The sequence below is a fragment of the Urocampus carinirostris genome, chromosome 15, assembly GCF_059441175.1.
Source record: "Urocampus carinirostris isolate Australia breed hairy pipefish chromosome 15, RoL_Ucar_1.0, whole genome shotgun sequence".
NCBI lineage: Eukaryota > Metazoa > Chordata > Actinopteri > Syngnathiformes > Syngnathidae > Urocampus > Urocampus carinirostris.
Window position 1 is genome coordinate 24,622,495 of NC_142363.1, and position 22,478 is coordinate 24,644,972.

Consider the following 22,478-nt stretch of genomic DNA (forward strand, 5'->3'; position numbering starts at 1 on the left):
ACTCACATTTAAATCTGCTTTAAAATATCAGGCACCCCTTTTGAGAATTGATTTTCCAGTCCCGAAAGACTATGAAATTGCCTAAAGTTTGTAATTTTTTATTTCATTAAATTATATTTTTGTAAAATATATTTACACAATATATTTTGAACTGATGTTCGTATCAGTACTAACTTTCAAAAATATTTTTAAATTTATAATGTGAATCTTGGCTGTGTGACACGTGACTCATAATACAAGTGACGTGAGGGTTGAATAAGAAATTAATATTTAAAAAAAAATGAAAATACAAGTAATCTAACTAACTCTGTGTTTAGTTTGTTTATTTTGTTTTATTTCATTTTTCGAGGGCGAAATAAGGTCGACGCTTGCCAATTCTCGTTCTCTCGGTTCGCGTGTACTGTCTCTTTAAGGTCTCCAAGGCTGGTCTGTTTCGTATTGATCCGGCCACCATTTTCCAACACACAGCGGCGGCAGTGCAGCTAGCATCACGGCCGAGCGACAACCAGGGAAGAGCGGCGAGACAGCGAGCCTCGCCAACCTCACCACCGGGAGACAGGAGGTTTCCGTCCCATTGGCACCGGCGGGGCAGCCATGGCGGCCAATATGTACCGGGTCGGAGGTAAGACAAAGTGTGGAAGAGGGGAGGCGACGCTCCCAGCGGGGAGGTTTGCCTCCCCAGTCAGTCACGCTTTTCGACCCGCCGTGGTTACGTTTTCTGTTGATGCATTTGTCTTTTTTTTCCCTCCTTCCCCGTTTTCCATGCTCCTTCCCTCTCCTCCCTCCTCCTTGTCCTCTTTCTTTCTTTTCCCTAGAGGTGGTAAATAGCTTTCCTCATGATGAGGACTCGCACGGGCGATAAACGGTTGTGTTTTTGTTTAACTTGAACGTTCGCCAACTACCAATTTTGTGACCCAAAAAACAACATTAAAAAGTTATCATAAACTTCTTTATGATAACGTTTTTATCGGGTTTAACGCCTCCCCGTATTTACTTTTTCCCGTCGCATATTTTATTTTTCACAATTGTTTCTTTTCAGGGACGTTGCACTAAATATCACGTGAAAACTTAAAGGGACAGTGTGTATTATTATTAAACTTCATTTAAAAAAACAATAACGATATTGTTTTAAATAAAAAGCAAACATACGAGAAGTATATAATTAACATTGTGCAGTTAAAAATATACTTGTAATTAGGGCTGCAACTAACGACTATATTTTTAGTCGACTAGTCAGCGGCAAATGAAATGATTAGTCAGAGAACAGTTAATTTTTAATTTATTCTTTGGGTGTCTTTATAAACCTAGAACATTAAAGATTTTCTCTTGAGTTTGTGCCCAACTGAGTTCAAAGACCCATCCACTTTATCCGCTGCTTATCCACCCTAGGGTTGCGGGGGTACTTCGAGCAGTGGGCAGGCGATGAACTGGTTGTCAGCCAGTCGCAAGGCACATAAAGACCGACAACTCAATTGCTCATTCACACCTAGGGACAATTCGGAACGGACAATTAACCTGAAATGCACGTTCTTGGTATGTGGGAGGGAAGAGTTCAAGCCGTTATGCTTTATTTTCAACGGCAGCAATTTGCTTTTATCTTACTCTTAGCAAATCTGTTCGGGGCAGAACACATTAGGTAGGAGGGATAGAGGTTAGAGACTGATGTCATGCTTGTCCTCGCAGGCTTTTTTTCTCTCTTTGTTAGTGTAGCAGGAAAATGGTGGTCGTAAGAAAAGGCCTACTTCAAGTACAGTCCAAACGCCAACCCAAACCCCAAAAAGATGAAAAAGCAATAGTTTATTCCAGCCCATCTAAGTAACTTGCACGCATGAATGAAGTGACTGAGGCAGCAATGACGACACGGGCCAGGAGAGTGTGGCAAAGAGTAACAAAGTTCCAAATTCCGTACAGCTCCTTTAACAGGGTTCCTGCGGATCCTTGAAAAGGCATTAAATTCATTCTCAAAATATGAAATGATCTGCATTTATATAGCGCTTTTCAAGTCAAGACTTCCCAAAGCGCTTTACAATGTGCTTCTCATTTCCCAATAGCGGCCTGTTCAGTGTCTTACCCAAGGACACTTTGACGTGTAACACGGAGGAGCCGGGATTCGAACTGCGATCTCTTGATCCCAAGACGAGCGCTCTACCTCCTGAGCCACTGCCGCCCTCAATTGACATTAAAACATCTTGAATCCATTTTTCGAAAGTCTTAAAAATGTGAACACGTAAGATTTATATTTATTTTAATTAAAATATTTACTAAAAAAAACCTCATTTTTCTTGCTTCATGATAAAAATGCTTTATAAATGTTGCGGAAGAGTTCTTTGGAATTAGTAGGTTTTTGCTTGTTTTGACTGATGTACTGTAAACATCCTTTTTTTATTGTTTTCCATCTAGAAAACTTTGGAGGGAGCTATGTTTTTCAGATGGGAAGTTTTCGACTGGACCAAAATGTGATTTTAAAATGGTCAAGTCAAGCCATGTTTATTTGTATAGCCCTTAATCAATAAGAGTCTCAAAGGGCTGCACAGACCAGATTATTGCAAACCACAGACTATTATAACACCATCCCCTAATCTAAAACCTACATGAGGGCAAGGAAAAACTCAAAAACCTCAACATGAGGAAAATGAAGAAACCTTGAAAGGACTGCACATTAGGTAATCCCCCTCCCAGGATGACCAGGCTGCATAGGATTTTGCAATAACAAATGATACACAGATATTGTCAACATAAACTATAGGTTATTTATATGCTATAGAATAGAAGTGTATTTTAAGCTTAGTATTCTCTAACGGATTGAAGGGCCAAATAAAAAAAAATGAACTTACAAGTCGGGAACCTGACTAAATGAAAAATAAAAAATTAAATCGCTGGAGAAGAATAAAGTAATATTTTGCAATATTTTCTTATGGCTCTTTCGATCATTTTCTTTTCAACAGGCCCAAAATAAAACATTTCCTTGCAATAAAAATCCTCATTACATGGACATTCAATTTAATAGGCCGGTATGATTTTAGGCACCATTAGGGGCCTTCAATTTTATTTCAGCAAAAGTAGGCTGAAATCAATTCAAATGAAAAAAAAAATTGCAATTTTCCATCACTCACCAAATCAAAATAAATTAAAGTACAAAAAGAAATAAGATTCAGTGACAACAAATAAACAACAATTCGTGGTGTGATACAATGAATGGGATCATCTCAGGGGCCGAAGAAAATCTTCTTGGGGGCTGGATGTGACCCACGGTCCTTGATTTTGACATACGCAGTGTTTTATTTAGCAACTCATGGTGATTAAAAAAAAACTAAAAACAATATCGATTTAAACAATAAGCAGAGATACGTTATGTTTATTATATAAACATGTTTTTTTTAGAAAAGGATATACTTGTAATTCAAAAAATTTACATTTTATTTTGAATAACATGAGGCTCACGCAGAGGGAGCCGATGTATTTGTCCGCCATCCTGCTGCTACAGGTACCTGAAAAACACCAATAACTTTTTGAAAGGCTTTGCAAAAAAATGAGAAGGGAAAATGTTGTGGTTTGGTCACTTCGAATAACTGTAGTTTGTATTCTTCTTTCTGTTTATCTGTTTTCGGGTTTGTTCAAGTTCCGATTTTTTTCTTTTGAAGATGCAGCAAAAAACGTTGTTTTCATTAAATACTGATATGATGAAATACAAAGTAATTTAAGTACTTAAGTATGTAATAAAACAAAAATATACTAAAAAATGATCATGATTATCTGATAAAACGTACATTTCAATTTTTTCATATTTATTTTTATATCGAGGCTAGTTTGATATCTTTTCCTAGTAAAATAAGAACAGCAATACCTAAAATAATATTTACCTGAAATATTTATTATTATTTCGAAAATATATATATATTAACAAGTATTTTACTGAAATAAGACTCGATTTACTATTTTTGGAACTATTGTGAGGGGGGAGGATTATTTAAGCAAAACAAATGAGTCTGACAATTTAGGTTATTGTCTAATCATCTGGAAATATTTTAAAGAAGCCCTTTCAGAGTCAAATACTTTTGAACAGCTATAGAATAATACTCAGAAATGAAGTAAAATTAAGTAAATCCCGTGTGAAGTTAATGATATTCAAAGATTGTTTGGAAAAAATCTCAATGTAAAACATTTAGGATCAGGGATGTGATATACCACATGTTTTCCAGTCTGATATTAAAATCTATTTGATACCATTAACACATAAAATTTCCTTTCTCTGCAAATCATGACTGCTATTTTGAAATGAACACCTTCAAAACCCAATATAATATGCAATACTGCAGCAGAGCCATCAAGATTTTAAAAGACACTTCCCACCCCAGCTGCCACCTCTTTGACCCCCTTCCCTCTGGTAGACGGTACAGGTTAGGGCTGCACGATTTAAGAAAAAAACCCGAATTGCGATTTTTCAGACCAGTATTGCGATTTCGATGCGATTTTAGATTTTTATTATTTTTTATGTGCATTTTCTGTTCTATTTTTTTTTGTCAGTACTCAATCATATTGACATGCTTAACCTTGAGAAAACAGCGCCCTCTTCTTGGTATGTAAGTACAGTACCTACCTACCTGTGAATTGCAATAGATAGCACTTCCAGCTCATTGGTGCAGTCTACACAATTTTCAAAATAAATACATATCACAAAATAACATCCATCCATTATCTGCACCGCTTATCATCAGTAGGGTCGCGGGGGTGCTGGAGCCCATCCCAACTATCTTCGGGCAGTGGGCAGGGGACACCCTCAACTGGTTGCCAGCCAATCGCAGGGCACACAGGGACAGACAACTCATTCGCTCTTTCACACCTTGGGACAATTTGGACCGGCCAGTTAACCTGACATGCATGTTTTTGGAATGTGGGGGGAATCCGGAGTGCCCGGAGGAAACCCACGCAAGCACAGGGAGAACATGCAAACTCAACACAGGAGGTTTGATCTCATGACCTCAGAACTGTGTCCCACACGCACTAACCACTACGCCATGCTGCCCCTTACAAAAAAAACATTTCAATTATTTATTTGGACATGTCTTCATGACCAGACAAAGTCAACCTCTAACATAAATACTGTAATATTTGAAAAAAGGAAATAATGAACTAGGGCTGCTTGATTTTGGAAAAAAAAAAATAACTGTGATTTTTCAGTCCTAAATTGCAATTTCGATCCGAAAACTACTCCACTTTAAAAGAAAAGTGCATTTTCTGTGCTAGTTTTTTCCCCGGCTAGAACATAAACATAGTGTCACGCAAACATAACTTGAGATGACGTACTTGGAGACAGAGAGTTACAAGATATCAACTATGAATTACAAATAAAAACAGAATTGCACTTGGAAAAATGGTCTTTATACAAAAGGACAACGAAATTTGAGGGCTGTTGCTTTCAGTGTAAAAAAAACAATGAAAGGGGCTGGCAAGCTACGCACTAGAGTCGGGTCCCCACGACTTCTGTTGATTAAAATACAAGAGTCACGAATGTAACAGTTTTCCACGAGTGGTAGCTCGAGTCATCCGCTTTATTGGTAATGGATTTGGCGTTTGTAACTAGGCACGTTCGACAGTGGTGGCTTAAGAGTTGTTAGCCTATCTGTTAGCTCAGCCATCCGACGCCGCCTCAGTCAATTCCCTGACGTGATTAAAATCCAGGCAGCACCCGCTTTTCTTTGTGCTTTTCTGACTTTCCTCAGAATCCAATTTAATTAATTAATTAATTTTCAATGTAACAAGATGGCCACCAAAACAAACGCCACAGTTTGCAGCTTTACCATTTGTGTATGCGCTGTTAGGCTGAATGGCAGCTTATATCAGCCAATCAAAGTCGTGCACACACGGTCTTGCAAATTTTGCCTCGCCTTCATTGGTTGGTGCCATTAAAACCTGCTTCTGATTGGGCGGCGATGTTAAACCCCGATATGTGACAATTCTTGTTGGCCAAACAGTCAAACATTTAACAAAGTGTACGTATGAATCCTTGAAAAAAAACGCAGTGGTTTGCGGTTACACTATAACACTACGTCACATTGCGATATTAATTTCGATTAATCGTGCAGCCCTAGTACAGATCCCTCAAAACCACGACAAATGGGCTCAGAGACAGCTTCTTCAGGCCATGACCACCATAAACGAGCACACACATTTGCGAAAACATATCTTGCGACTTATTTATTTATTGCTAATGTGAAATGTTATTGCACTTCTTTTAATTGCACTATTCTTTTTCATTCACAAACATTGCACTATTATTATAACTTGGGCCAATCTCCAAGCATTACATTGTAAATATATTTTCTCCCTCTCATATATATTGTCTTTTATCATATTTTCCTTCTTAAAGTCTTTATTACATATTTACAATGGAGTACCCTGTCCAATCTCGTTGCATACATATTTTACAACATAAATATCAATGACGATTAAGACCATTCAATTTCATATTTTCCTTTATAATGTCTTTTTTTAATGGCAAAAAAAGCATGTTATTAATTTCAAGTTCCTAAATGCTTAATGGCCACCACGAGGTAGCCAACAATGGTATCGGCTATATTTACGAGTACTGATAGTATGCTATTGGGACCGATACTACTCTCTCCTATCCTCGCTTAGGACAAAATAAGAGGGACACTACTGGGAGGATGAGCATTTAGTGACACGTGAAATAGTAACCAGATAGTGGCAGTTGTTTTTGAACTAAGGTTGAGTGTCATGTGTTCAACTTCCTACCCTGTCATTTCTGAGTTCCATTAAGCACAGACATTGTTTGGTTCCGATTGAGAACCAGATTCTAATTTGACCGATTTGGAATTGAACCTAGATTCTGATTGGACTCGAGGTTAAAAAAATCATCAGGACGACTTAAAAGCGACATTTTTTTGGAGTGAATAGTTGGGTAGCTAGTGTTAAAACGCATCAACCCATAAAATAACAATTATCCAGCCCTGCTAAGAATGAAACATTTATTATGCATAATCCCCTTTGCATATGCTTTGAAACTGTAAGGGTTGTCTTTTTCATTGGAGTCATCATGCAGTGATTTAAGACTCCCACTTAAGCCGATTCGAAGAAGAGATGGAGTTTGTTGTCTTATTTATGTTTTTAAACACAGTACAGTAGTGTTAACAAAGGTTTCACACCATGTACATTTTGGTACTCTTCTTTGTATGGAGAAACCAAAAGCAGAACGTTATACATTTAGTACAGATGCATTATTCTTGACTGCAAGCTTTATTTATTTATTTTTTATATATAATTTATACTGATTGCCGTGGAAATTGGGTAAAACAAATAATAATCTTTAAATGAGAAACTCTTTGATGTAGCAGATCATCTTATTTTAGTAATTATTTTCCATCAACACAAGAAAAATGCATTAAAAGAGCTAAACAGTTTGCGATTTACGATTGTCGACTATTGTGCTTAATTTAAATTTCTTCGACTCGAAAAGGAAGTTACAAATATACAAAGATAAGAAAGACGTACACTTCAACACAATTTCCTATCAATGAGGTTATTTTTACATTTTTTTCGTTGTTGTTGTTTTTTGTCTGCTCATGGAAAATGCAAGTTAACCTTGGTAATACATCCTGCAGCACAATGGCAAGAAAGTTAACACTTCACTGTCTAATAGGTCTGTTTAGTTTAATGACTACCTTGTAAGAATATCAGATTCGTTGAGTTTGAGTTCGTGTCCGCCGGAAAGGAACGCTACAGCTGATTAAAGGGATTTGCCTGACCTGTTCGCAGTTAAACTCCTTGGATTGTAGCACGCGAGCTGAGATGCGTTTCTATGCCACAATTAGGCTTTGCGCAGCACAAACAAATCTGCCGCTGAGTCGACATAATCGTATTGGGTAATATAAAAACCGGTTTTACATTCTCTTTGTAAATGACAACATCTTTTGAATGGTTCAGTTCAACTTTTTGCTGCCCTTTGTAAGACCATCCCCACTTTGAAAGACAATGTGGACTCGTCCCGGGAAAAGTAGTGACTTCCCCCGAGTGAATTAAGGCGGGACAAAGGCCGCCACGTCAGGCCTTGATGTCTTTGTCTCGCCGCCATTTGCACCCCTTAACCGATCCCCGGTGTGGGGCAAAATCCGCACTAACTTCACTGCTGCCCTGCATCTTGACGTTTGGCGTTGGAATATGCGGCCAAAAAAAGCATCGGTTATGACTATTGGAATCATTTCATTATCACAATATCCCAGATGTTTTTTTTTCCTTTGTTGGGGGGGTTGCAGTCACCCAAACTTAGATTTAGACTCGCAAGAGACACCAACAGGGTATGTTTACACCACCGCTAAGATGTAAAGACATGACAGTTCTGATTTTGTTAAAATAAATATGCATGCATGCCATGAAAAAAACTTTGAACACCAGTAATTTGTGCAGTATTCTTTTGTTACGACTTAACTAGTACGTAGAGGGATCATTTCATGTTTTTATTTTCTTTTGATAAAAAATAGGTAAATGCACCCAAATCAGGAGATGCAAATATATCCATCTGAGTTTGTAATTCGCTTGTACTTGTTCATTCCCCTATCCGTCTTTTTTAGTATCTGGTCTATACAATGTGCTTTACTCATGTAGAAATTTAATTGGAGGCCATTAACTACAAAAATATGTCTCTTATCATCACCTCTACAGGTAGTCAATGTTATTGTGCTCTTAGTGGCAGTCCTTACGCTCTTCAGTGACAGCCAGTCTTTGCATATTGAAACAAAGGATTGTTATTTTATGAGAAACTAAATCTTCTCTATTAACTTAATCTATGAAACATAACTTCAAATGTACAAGGCAGAAATTCCAATTTTTTATTTTATTTTTTTGCAGGATGAGGTAATTCATTTTTCTACAAGTATTCATTCTGATTATGTTGTAATAAAGAGGTAATTCTGCAAGATTTAAACTGGTTGAATTCAAGAAGTTCTTTTACAAAAAAAAACAATAGTTCTTTTTTTGGGGTGGGTCAAACGAGTAGTTTTTATTCTCCTGTGTATCCCACTGCTTGTTTGTTTCACACATCTCCCCCTTCTCAATTGCTTCTTGCCCTGGGCTGGTTCAAATCAACTCCGCAGTCCCTCTCAGTAACACGCCTTGATTTGTTCAAGCAAACCTTGACGTCATGCTCTCAAAAGACCGCCGGTTGGCCGACGTTCGAAGCTGGAAGGTGGAGGGGGGGTATGGTGTTGGTTAGTTTTCCCCAGTTGAGACGGCAGAAGGGATGATGGGAAATGAAAAAAGATGGAGCGACGCTTCTCAGGCCGCTGGCTCGCTCATGTGGTGGAAACTCCCAGCAACCTAACTCTTTTCTTCTTAAAACTCCTCAATCGCGACTACTTTGTTGCAACAAAGAAGACAAACCAAGCCCCTTCTACTTTTGGTCAATGGCGGACCGGGAAACCATGTGAAACACTTTTATTGTGTCGCAACGTCATCTGGCTCGTGATTTAATTGCTCCCTCGATGCCGCTGCAGGCAAACGTTCACATTTTCTGTTTTTGGGTGGTTTGGATTATAACCGTTTGGAAAGCAAACTCGTGTCTCCATGATGTGATTTACGCTTTGATCCGTAAAAGAAAAGACCAAAGTACTTGATTTAAACAAAGTTGACCTCACACCAAATCGAAGCCCTTTGGGGGCTCAGAATATGGCCGTCGAAAAGGTATATTGAAAATGTTGCCCGAAACGCAAATTTAAAAAAAATGGTTCAGTCTGCTTTGTTTATTAATCCAGGTTTTGAAAAGACGTACATAATGTGAGCTAAATCGCTAGTGAGCCCTAAACAGTTATTTTGCAAACTATAACGTTTTTCCCCCCCTAAAATTTTATCCCCCAATTTCAAGGGGGTAAAGGTTCAGGATTGGTCTGTGTGTGTGTTTTAGTGTTTTGGGGAGGTCTTTGAGGAGAATGGTAGTTTTGGGCAAGTGGCCAAGCATGTGGGGTATAATCTCACATTGCTCGGCCAAGACACATGCCGGGCTAAAACCGGGCGCCCCACCAAGCCCCAGGGGCCTGTGGGGACATCCTGGTGAGCGCTAAGCCCCCAATGGATCTGGACATGAGCCACAACCTCCACAAGCAGGCACAATAACATTGTAGATATGAGTCCTGAGTTAACATATGGCCGTGGACATGAGTTCAAATTAAAATGATCGCCTTTGTTTAAAGGTTGCTTTACTCTAGATGCTCTTTTTTCTCATTTCCTTCCCCCAAATTTACACCTCTCCCTTCTCTTCCTCCTTACAGATTACGTTTATTTTGAGAACTCATCCAGTAACCCGCTGCTGATCAGAAGGATAGAGGAGTTGAATAAGGTGAGTCGGTGTGGGTGTTTTTATTTATTTATCGATACGACGGTGATTTAAAATCCTGCCGGCTTCCAGAATGTAACTCTTTAAATAATTAACCAGCAGTCGAAGTCGGCCTGCGCAATTCCTTACTCGTTCCTGCCGACTCCTCTCTCAAAACAGCCCAGCAGTTTTAATGACAATGAGGCAATTTTCAGAGGTTGTCGCCCGTGAACAAGCAAGTGTCGGGACAGCTGTTTATCGGTCCCGTTTGGAAATCAACAACCTGAGTAAAACCACTCTGTCGCATAACATCGCGAGTCACGTATCGTTATTGCCTTACATTTTTTATCAAATTTAGTAGACATTGGCTTAGAACTTAATGCTCAACGGATTTTTTCTGATTAATATGTAGAGTGGTTTGAATATAATGAACATCAATCAAATGTGATATTTGTCAGAAAAATCACCGATGAGAAAAAACTGCTTAAAGTAAAACCACCCAATCTACTAAAGGTTTCCATGTTTTAATGAAGATAACATGCAAACAATGATTGAAGGAGGAGGAATAAGAAACAACCATCTGCATAAGGAGACTCGAAGAGCAATCAAAACCAATTTTGACGGAACACCTCTCGTAATATCTGATCAAACAGTGCAAAAAAGAAGAGAAAAAATGTCGGTACTCAAATCAGCAGGCGGCGCTGTAACCCAAAAAAGTACATTATACCTAGGTTCTCAATACATAGTCTTACTGAAGACCAACAAAGCACAATGTTACTATTGAAACAAATTATTATTCCAAATTATTTCCCATAAAAAGATGGTCTATGCCATTGTCATTACATTTGAATAGAGGTGCACTTTAGTTATAGAATAGAATAGAATATACCTTTATTGTCATTGTTACAAATGGGCTAACATATTGTGACAACGAAATTGGGCATGACACTCCAGTAATGGTAATGCATGAATGCCTGCTTAAACCCTATGGATCTATGCCTAAATCACTGTTACTGCTTTTTATATTTAATTATTTACCTGACTCAAACCCCCACCCAACCCACCGAAATCAATACATTGCTGCCACCTTAAGTAATTGTAACATCTCCGAAATGATTTGGGCAGTCACATTATTATTGTGTGAAAATTGCCCTGCGCTGTTTTTTGCAGCTAAGCTTAAAAAAGAGCCTTTAAAAAAAGTGTGTGTGCCTGCACCACCTGTTGCCATGGTAACGTGATTGTCTTTCCCCGGCAGACCTCCAATGGGAACGTAGAGGCCAAAGTGGTGTGTTTTTACAGACGGAGGGACATCTCCAGCACACTCATCGCCCTGGCGGACAAGCACGCTAGTAAGTAACAAAGTGTAATCCCGAACTGAAAATGTACAGAAAGTACCATGGTGCCAAGGCATTTATTCGTAGTATATATTGTTGGGAAAAAAACCGATGCACATCAACTCCAAGAGGACACTTCGTTGCATGCTATTTGCCTTTCATTCCGTATTTGGAAAGTGGTTTCTGGAGCCTGTGCGGTACCTTTTAAGTGCCGTGAGTCTTTTGAATGGTTTCCTGGCTGCTTTACAAGGACATTGGTAGTGATGAAGAACTTTAAAAAATACTGTCTGGATACATAAAGCTTCTAAAATTCACGATTGGTCATCATTCATTCAATCATTATATTTTAATCTGTTCCACTTTATATTTATTTTTCATATATTTGTTTGAAGGGAAACACCATGTATCTATATACGTTTCAAAGCTTTCAACATAATAAGGTCCTTATAATGTCTACAATAGCTTACTGTACATCAATGGCTTCGAGCTAAACAAGATTCACTGATAGTTTGCTTAACCTAAACTCAGACTGAGCTGAATGTCAAACATCAAAATCCATGCTTGGAACTAAATGACTTACAGATGTCTATTTGAGGGGGGAATTGCATCTGAAGTATTGACGCTGCCTTAGTTACGAACGAGATAGGTTCCGGAAGATTGTTCGTAAGTTGAATTTGTCCGTAAGTTGCTTCAGTGCTATATTTTGTATGTTTAAGGTTTATATAAGTATGTTTAAGGCTTGAATAAGTAACCTGGATTGTTTTGTACTAAAAAATAAACATTTCATAAAATAATGTGCTCTGTAAAGACAAAAAAATACGAGTTTAACTTACTTTTGGAAGATGCGCTTCAAGAGGTCCTCCTCCGTGGTAAAAAGTGTCCAAAACAAAGCGTTCCGACCATTTTCTCAACCGCATCAAGCTTTCTTATTCCACTCTCATTTCAAAAGAAACTGCTCGCCTCTTCTTTACACTCTACACCACCCATATTGAATGGATGCACAAGATATTATACAATAAATGTCAAAGTTCTTGGCACGCTAGAGATACAGTACACGTAGTACGGTATGGTTACACACAAACTCTGGAGAGGAAGGTTTTTTTCTTCCGGGTGGTTGCTGGGTGATCTCTCACAGTGCCACACACCGGATGCGCCGGCAAGAAGCACTACAGTACTGTATTGTACTCGGAGAAAGGTGAAAACAATACAAAATCTAACATACAGCAAGGTCATAGGTTTTTTTCTTATCTACCGTTTTACGTAAGTCAAATGGTTGTAAGTAGGGGAGAGTCTGTATGAGAATGGTGAAATCGCTGGCTTTTATGTTGCATTTCACAACCTGTATACTCACTAAGGACTACTTTGTTTTTGGAAACTTTCAACGTTTCTGACGCTTCTGATACTATGCATTTTTTCATAGATTTATGTCTTAACTTAAAAAAAAACAATCATAATTCACAATACTGTTATACTCACTTTATAAAGACCCTAAATGTGTCAAACAAAACAATCCTATTGGAGTAAAAAAGGTTCCTCAGTATGGTCATCTTGTCTCGAGGAGTGCTCTCCTCTCAAGTTACAGACGCCGTTAACGCTAGACAAAAAACAAGCACAGCGTGAGATGAAACAAGATGAGCATTGTCTTTTCGCAAGTGCTTCCAACTATCCGTGGCTGTGTTCAATAATGCTATGAAAGCTGTTTATCTTTGACTGTATGCTAACATGGGTGTCCAAGCGTATAGTGTAACAGTACACCTGAAAATATATTTTTGTGGTTTTTTGAAAAAGCTCTTTTTTGTGGAGACTTAAGGTGCAAACAAATAGCTATTAATTCTTTTCTAATTCTGTTATATAATTAGGCTGCACTTTGTATGACTGGTTGGCACGTCCACCTCACAGTTCAGAGGTCCTGGGTTTGATTCCAGCTAACTGCCTCCTTGTATGGAATTTGTATGTCCTGTCTCCGTCCTTGCTTGGGTTTTCTCCAGGCATTCTGATTACTTCCCTCATACCAAAAACAGGTTGACTGGTGTCTCCAAATTGTCTCTATGTATGGATTTGTGTGAGTGTTTATTATGTGTGCCCTCTGATTGGCTGGAAATTAGTGCAAAAGTGTCCCTTGCCTGCTGTCCAATGTCAGCCAGAATGGGCTCCAGCACCACCGCGACCTTAATGAGAATGATTGGTTCGGAAAAAGTGATATAATTATTATTTTTATATTTCTTTTAAATGTGAGTTTTTGTCATTATATTAATTCCTTCAGAAAATCTATATAGCCTAGTTATGATGTAGCAATGAATGTAGTACTTTTCTTTGTGCTTTCAAATTTGTTGGGTTGTTTTATACAACCCCATCCATGCTTTTAAATATTGTTTGTAATTTTATCTAGCTCATTCAGTGCCATAACATATAAATATGTTTTCAGAAACATTTTTGCTGAGTGCCAAAATGGGAAAAAAGTTGGGGTTTTGCTTTTTGTTTTTTTTGTTTTGTTGTTTTCTTTAAAAGACTAGGGTTTGGCACAGCTCTTCAGTAAGTATCAAGCCTCTGGGAATGATTTCAATAGGATAAATCACAATAAGATACTATTAGTGGCGTTGATAAGATCTTTGTCCACACATCAAGGAAGCCCCCACTTCCAAGTCTTGCTTCCTGTATCCAATGATTGAAGTATTTAGGCGGCCCCATATGGCGAGTATAAGCATAGTGAAGCAGTGTGGTCAGAGTAGCAAATATATGGATGAGTACAGATAGATGACAGAGTCCCTTCATTATCGTCGAACCAGGGTTGGATGATGCACGTCTGCAGGAAAGCGATCGCCATGGTGACCGAAATCGTGTGATCACTGAAAAGTTCTTGCTAAGTTCATGCATTGTTCATGCATAAGTTTACTGTTCTTGCAATAAAATGTGATTTCGTAAGTAAAGTGCCTTTGTGTCCAGAGAAAGCATTGTTTTAATTATGGACGTATCGCAGGAAAAAAAACCACCGAAGTAAAAGTTCTACCTGAACTGCATCCTTTCACAAAATTCTGTATTCCTCAGAATTTTTGTTGGGAACAAATGTTTTTAAGATTATTTGTTTATAAATTTCATTTTTTAACTGCAAATTTGAAACCGTTTCTCAGCATTAAATTGACCTAATTGTTAGTGTTGTGTTAAACAAAATTACTCAATCGGTATGTAGTACCTTTTAGATAAAATGACACAGTTTTCTTAATTTACCCATTTATTTGTGAACATATTTTTTATAGTATTAATCCACATGATGGCATGTTTTTATGGCCCTAATGATCCGTCTGGGTTTGAATGAATTTAAATGCTAAAAGGGGGGAGTCGGGGTGGTTAAATACAAAAACTGACCAATAGGCAGGCTGCGTTGATTGTAGAGGAGGTGGGGCTTCTTAAGGTCCCATCTTGAGGTAGTGCTCTGAATCTCTGCAAGCAAAATATTTGATCAATGACTCAGTGTACACGTACACACACACGCAACACATTAACATATGTGCACAGTTGGCCATCATCCTTCGCGGATCCAAAGCGACACTGAATTATACCTACCCACAAGCCATTTTTGTAACAAGTCTATCACACATACATCAAACCATGTGTAACACACGCATGCATACCACCCAGACACACTTGGCTGCTGAGACACACACAGGATGTAGCCCACACCCTTGCGGTTGTGGATTTCTGTCTGGAATTGTGCACACATTACTGAAACACACAAAATCTACATTTTAGATCATCTTGTAGTGACTCTTGGTAATTTGCTATTAGTGTTGCACATTTGTTGAATCGACTTATATTTAATAGCAGCCACACAAATTCCTTTAAAACCGTTAACGGTTGCGTAAGCCGTAAAAATTGCGGAAATGAGCCAAAAGTTGCAGCTCCAAGTGAAAATTGCTTTAAAAGTTGCAGAACAGCTACTTCATTTTGTGCTTCATGTTTTGACTTAGGAGTGTGCAAATTCAAAGTTGCACTCGTTCCGCAGAATAAATAATAGAAAAGTAATTAATTACTTAAATTGTACTCCCTGAAAAGAAGATTGAATTTGAAGTTGGGCTAGGAAAATCAAGGCTGTTGCCATCAGAGGGGTGCGATTGAGGTGTCAAATGTGCATATTTAATTAAGTGACAGACGTCAAGGTGACTTGAATTCCCAGACAAACTTGCTTTTTAAAATCACATCAGGAAATATCAGTGGTCTCTTTCAATTATACATTGAGGGTCACATAGTCTAGAACCCAACCAAAGCAGAGTTATCAGAAGTTACAGAAATAGCGCCAACATTTGTTACTTGATAAAAATACAGTGGTGCGTTGAGGGAATGGCGTGATTTCTTTCCTAATACAGCTCATCACTCCCAATATGAATTATCTATTTATTTGTAAGTTTGATCATTCTCAGCTGCCCAACCCACACCAAAAAATTGTCATGTATTTTTCCTCGTACTAAATTGTTAAAAATAAATTCTCAAACCATTGGCGGAACTTGGTTTCTTATTTTAAAGGTGATGTGTGTCGTCTGTAGTGTCCTTGAAAAGCTGAAAGTAGAATATTTGTCTGTGTTAACGATTCCCAATTTAAAGCTCCTATAATTTATCTTTACCACTCTGCTGCTTATCTGCTTTCATCTTACCTTTAGCAAAGCGGACTGGTGGTGACTTAATGCCTGTCACCACAGTTTTTTGTCAGTGTAACGTTAATTCAATGAAAGTAGGAAAAGGCGTGTTTCAAGTGCAAACCCTGAAAAAAAGAAAAAAAGTTTGTTTGAGCATGTTTGAGAAATGCACGTACTTGCACACGCAACATAACTTGCTTTACAGAGACTGCAATTATCCCAGAAGCCAGAAAGTGACATCTGCAAGGCAAAAAGTTCAACATTTCATACAGCTTTAAGTATATTTTTTTTCTTAGTTTGAGATATTTAATTAAAATTTTCTGATAAAACAAAAATTATGACCTAAAAAAGGCAATATTGTCAAATCAAGATAATGGCAGAATTTATAGACATATTTTGAAACCGACACTAGAAAACACAATCCACATTTGCTTGTTTTAAAGTATTATTTTTTTCTTGTTTTTATTAAAATCTTAAAAACAAAAACTCTTAAAATGAGAACATTTAATATTACATTTTTTTATTTTTATGTTTCCAACAAAAAAAACATATTTTTATGTTTCCAATATGGCATCACGGCGGATGAGAGGTTAGCTCGTCCAAGGCACAGTTCTGAGGTCATGAGATCGAACTTTCCTGTGTGGAATTTGCATGTTCTCCCCCTGCTTGCGTGGGTTTCTTCTGGGCACTCTGGTTTCCTCCCACATTCCAAAAACCTGCATGTCAGGGTAATTGGCCTGTCCAAATTGTCCCGAGGTGTGAATGAGCGAGTACGTTTTCTGTCTCTGTGTGACCTGCGACTGGCTGGCAACCGGCTCAGGGTATCCCCTTGCCCACTGTTCGAATATGACTGGGATGGGTTACAGCACCCCCGAGACCCTACTGAGGATAAGCAATACAGATAATGGATGGATGGATGTTTCCAATATTTTTAATAATTTCATAATTGGCTTATATTAAGGAATACTTTCTACCAACAAAAAATCTTCAATAAGAAAACCATTTCTATCCATCTATCTACCCTGGTCATATCCCTCAAGAGGGGTGACCGACAGCAAGACAAACCTATAAAAAAATAAAGAAAATCAAAATCAAAACGATGCGGCAGGGGTAAACCACTGAAAGAAAACATTTACCATAGCTAAAATGAGACAATTCTTATTTTAGGTATACATTTTCCTACTTAACTCGGAAAACCACTAAAGTTATTTTAAAATGAGAAACTACCCTTAAAATAAGCTACATTTTCTGCCATTATTATTATTTTGTATACGGTTTTCAGTTACTCTTGTCATTTAAAAGCCCACTGTGGTAGTTGGTGAAGGGTTGTTGGCTTATTTTTGGCACAAATTAGTCCTCTCATACCCTGTCACGTAGGTGACGTCAGTTCGTTAAGGCGCACTCTGTGGCCTTGTAAGGCGACCCTATCTGTCAATAATTGATAATAGACCTGGACAGGTGAGACGTCGCAGCAATTTATGCAGGAAGGTGTCCGCTGCTCTCTTCTACATTACATAATCTCACTTCCTATTTGAGTCATTTTTCCCACTGAAATGTATTCAATGAGCTTGGTTAATTATTAGCTGCTAGATTATAGCCTGATTGTGCAACTGTGTGTAGTCTGTGCGTGCTTGAGTGTGTGTGTGTGTTTGTATTGATTTTTGCCACACCGCTTCTGAAATTCCCTTGATTGCTTTTGTTCGGCCGTGCGACTCCCCGGCTCCATCGAGGCTCTAATGAAAGTCCAAATGAATTGGATCACGTACTCTCTCTCTTGCTCACATTCATAGTCTCTCTGGCATCTCCCGCTCTGTTTTTACCTTCTTGCACGTTTTTGCCCTCCTTCTCCCGCCAGATTTGTCGATTACCCTCGCCCCGTCTTTCCTCACCACCCTGCTGTCTTCTCGCAGCTCTCGGTTTGCCCGAACCATGAATTGAAAGATAGAAATCTGAATTCTTGTTTTATATTCAGCATCTTGCAACTGTGGAGCATATTTAAGGTGCTTTTGAATTTAGGCATCTCAGGTCCCAGAACAGTGTTGTAAATGACATTTAGCTAATCCAAGCTTTGGGTTCTAGATGCAGATTGTATAACAACTATATTTTTCTTTTTTTTCCTAGGGGAACTGGAAGAGGAGATGGAGAATCCTGAGATGACGGACCTCCCCGAGAAGCAAAAACATCAGCTGAGACACAGAGAGCTCTTTTTGTCCCGCCAGCTTGAATCCCTCCCTGCCACACACATCAGGTACGGTGAAAAATAAGCACAATTACAGCTCAAGACGCACAGAACAAGTAGTCAAGTCAAGTCAAGTCATTTTTATTTGTATAGTCTGCTGCCCGCATGAGGCTTTAAAGGTCACGAGGCTGCTGTTTTTTCATTTCTCGTTATTAGAGGATCATTACCTGACATTTTCAGAGAACAACTGATAAGTTGTTGATATAAAGGTTTTTTTTTTACTTGTTGGTTTGGACAAGCAACTGATGGGCTGCAGATAGTAAAACGAAAGGATGAATGGGGTGCCATTGTTTTATACTAAACATTTGTCCACTCTAAAAATGAATACATTTGCTACGGTACTTACCAAACTATAAGTCTATCCATAATAAGTTAGTTAGCCAAAAATTGCATAATTAAGAAGGACAAAACAAATATTGATGTCCTTTTTTGGGGGGAAATTTATTGGAATCCAACACCAAACATATGCATGTCATTTTGAAAGCAAATTTAAAATACAGACGCTACCCTACTTACGACCATTCGAGTTACAAAAAACAGTAAATAGGAAAATATCCAGACGTTGCTGTAAGTTAGATTTTGTATTGTGTGTACCTTTTTTCCGAGTTACTGTAGTGCTTATTGCCGCCGCTACCGGTGTGTGGCACTGTAAAAGGTCACCCATCATCCATACAAAAGAAGAAATCCGGGTTCTACTTAGTAGTTTGTGTGTAAACATACTATGTGTACTGTATCTCTAGCATACTAAGAACTTTGAGATTTTCATTGTTTAATATCTCGTACATCCATTCAATATTGTTGGAGTAAAGTGTAAGTAAGAGTTGAGCAGTTTCTTTTGAAATGAAAGTGAAATAAGAAAGCTTAATGCGGTTGAGAAAATGGTTGGATCACTTTTTTTGGCCACTTTCTACCACAGAGGAGAAGGTCGTCTAACTCTTGAAGCTCATCTTCCAAAAGTTAGTTGAACTTAACTATCTTTATAGAGCATATTTTTTTTCTTAAATGTTTATTTTTAGTACAAAAAATACAGGTTACTTATACAAGCCTTAAAAATACATTCCATAAGAAATATAGCACTGAAGCAACTGAAGAACTGGCTGAACAAAGTGTACGATATATGTTACATGATCGACATGCCTGGTAATGTCAGTAACGACGTAAAATAGTAAAAGTTATGTAAATACTTATAGCATAAAGAACACGCTTACCAAACTATCAGTTTCACTCCAAATTACTAAACCAATGGAATCTTCATCCTCGGTGTCACTTTTACCCGTAAAAAAACTCACAACTAGGGAGGTAGACAATAAGCCGCTTCTTCCTTTCCCTTCTACTTAGCTTACGTCAGACTCATCGTCACTTAAGCTTCTCATTAACTCCAAACTTTCTTTCTGCTGTTTGATTCTCGCTTTCCGCTGAATATTTCACTATTTGCAGCTTGTTATATGCAAATAATGATTTTCTTCTCTATTGTTTTTATGAATTACCGGTGTCGTGCTGAGAAAATGTCCCGATTTTATATTAATTTTAAAAATATGTACATATTTCAAATAATTTTTCCAAGAGGATTAATATATTAAGCATTTCTTTAAGTACTATGTTATAGGAGTTGCTAGCGATATGATTGCAGGTTTGAAATGTCTTCTTTGTTTCCTAATTTCTCTTCTGTAAGGTAAAGGTCTGTTTTATTGTTTTTTTGAATAGGTGTTCCCTGCAATCAAAAACAGCCTATTACCTTTATGTATTGTATTATTGTATTGTACATCTGTTTTTTTGTTGTGTTAACATTTTGTTGTTTCCTGTTGTTAATTAATGGTGGATGGGTTTTTTTTGTTCTCTGCCTAAATAAAAAGCCACAAGCAAACCATTTAAACCATAGTATTTATTTATTATTTGATAATTTTTTGCCTTTATTTTAACAGCTGTGTGTACCGGTATATGAATTTGGCATTCTAGGCTGTTTCTTATTGTACATTAAATTTTCTTATACAGCAATTTGTTGTTTGAAAAGTGCCATTCTATATTTTTTGATTAATTGATAGAATGTATATCTATCTATCTATCTATCTATCTATCTATCGCAAATGGGGCAACTTCTATACTTACTTTCAAATACTTCTTAAAAATGAAAGCCCCAAGGGTGTAATATTTGACCACTTTGACCCAGACTGAAAGGTTTTTGTACCATTATTGCACACTGTCCCTTTGAATATTCGAACATCAACCACATATACGTCTGTACTACTTCGAATGATGACGTGCAGGAATTTGTTTTTTCTTAAGAGATGGCAACCAAATGGTCCTTGAGATAGATTTGAAAACTTTTCTTTTGTCCTCGCAGAAATGTTGGTCACCACAACAAAGTAACCTATTGATAACTGCTCCTCTTTTGCCAATAACCTTCAGGGGGAAATGCTGCGTGACGTTGCTGAATGAAACCGAAGCACTCAAATCCTACCTGGATAGAGAAGTATGTTCTCCATGCATGCAGACATTGCTTCCTTCTCTGTTATATGTAACACGTCTTATCCCTTTGTGCTCGTTTCCAGGATGCCTTCTTCTACTCTCTGGTGTACGACCCCCAGCAGAAGACCCTGCTGGCAGACAAAGGGGAAATCCGGGTAGGAAACAAGTACCAGGCCGACATCTGCGACCTGCTGAACGAAGGTGGGACTGATGCTCTTGTCTCTGACGTTGCTATTACAGTTGTTATCGGCACGTGTGCTCGATTTGTACTATACGAAAAGCTCAATCTATGTCGTGTTTTTGTGTTTCGCTTTCCTACGATCATTTATGCACATGTTCAGTGCCGCTGAAACCCAAAATTGAATTCGTCGCATGTGAGATTAACAATTAGCGCAGCTCGGATGGGGGACGCTTAACTGGCAAATTAAGCCAGTTTTAGGTTTATTGCAGGTTTTGCTCTTCTGTTCATTATTCTGGAGAAAAATGAGTTGACTTTTCTTTTTGGCCGCCCACCGTAATATAGGAGAGGAAGACATCAGAGACCTGGAGAAACTGGAGGAGAAGATCTGGGAGCCAAGCAGCTCGCTGACAGAGAAGCAGATTGACCAGTTTTTGGTGGTGGCGCGGTAAGAAGTAACTGTAAAAGAAATACCGTATTTTCTAGATTATAAGGTGCAACCAAAAAACACAAATTGGCCACAAATGTAAAGTGTGCCACACCGGTGTGCTTCATGTATGGAAAACATGGGAAATGCGTACTGGTGTATTATTGTGTTTGTGCAATTATTTAACAGTCAATATTTATCACTTAAAACAATTGCATAACAATGGTGGTCCTGGAGATCAGACCTGGATTCAACAGTATGAGCGACGAATCTAACTACCAGGCCATCTCATTATCACACTTTTTTTAGTGACAGTCCCAGTTACATATGTTAGAGAAATGAGAAAATAGAAAGTGATTAAGAACCAGTATAACATTTTCAAACTAAGCATCGTAAGTGACAAACGTTGTTGAATACGTTCGGCTATCCGATTGTTTAAATATTTTAGAAAGACCAAATTACTTCCCTCAATGCCCTGCTCTTGCTTTAGTTCAGAAGCTCATGTGCTTCATAAAGACTTTGGAAGTCTATGATACAATACTGTACTTCAGGGCTCCACCAACCTTTTCTGTATCACAGACCGGTAAATTATCTGGCAATATTCTCGCAGCCCGGCCCAATAACAACAAACACAGTGTGAATAAAAATAGTGTGATTACTATGGCATAAAACTTAATGCGATGTGTGGTCCCTAGTAGTCTTAGTGGATAAGATTCAGCACGCTTCCTGCCCAGTCCCTGCAATTGTAATCACATATACATTTTTATTGGTCAATCAATGCAAAAATATGGTACTTATTTTTTTTTAGCGCTACTCTAGCCCTTACTGTAGTTTTAATTCTGTGTGCCTTATAGTCTGGTGCGGTTTATATGTGTGGAAAATATG

At 38.1% G+C, this 22,478-nt stretch overlaps 1 protein-coding gene across 1 annotated transcript in view; it reads left to right on the plus strand.

Annotated features, from left to right (window-relative positions):
* Window positions 1–431: 431 nt before the first annotated feature.
* The window catches only part of mta1 (metastasis associated 1), a 34,079-nt gene continuing 12,032 nt past the window's right edge, over window positions 432–22,478 (plus strand). The window contains exons 1-7 of the mRNA XM_088354205.1: window positions 432–622; window positions 10,278–10,345; window positions 11,577–11,670; window positions 18,405–18,531; window positions 20,929–20,992; window positions 21,072–21,189; window positions 21,512–21,614. Of these exons, the coding sequence (XP_088210331.1) occupies window positions 595–622; window positions 10,278–10,345; window positions 11,577–11,670; window positions 18,405–18,531; window positions 20,929–20,992; window positions 21,072–21,189; window positions 21,512–21,614 (602 nt within the window). The 5' untranslated portion in view covers window positions 432–594. The remainder of the gene's footprint in view (window positions 623–10,277; window positions 10,346–11,576; window positions 11,671–18,404; window positions 18,532–20,928; window positions 20,993–21,071; window positions 21,190–21,511; window positions 21,615–22,478) is intronic.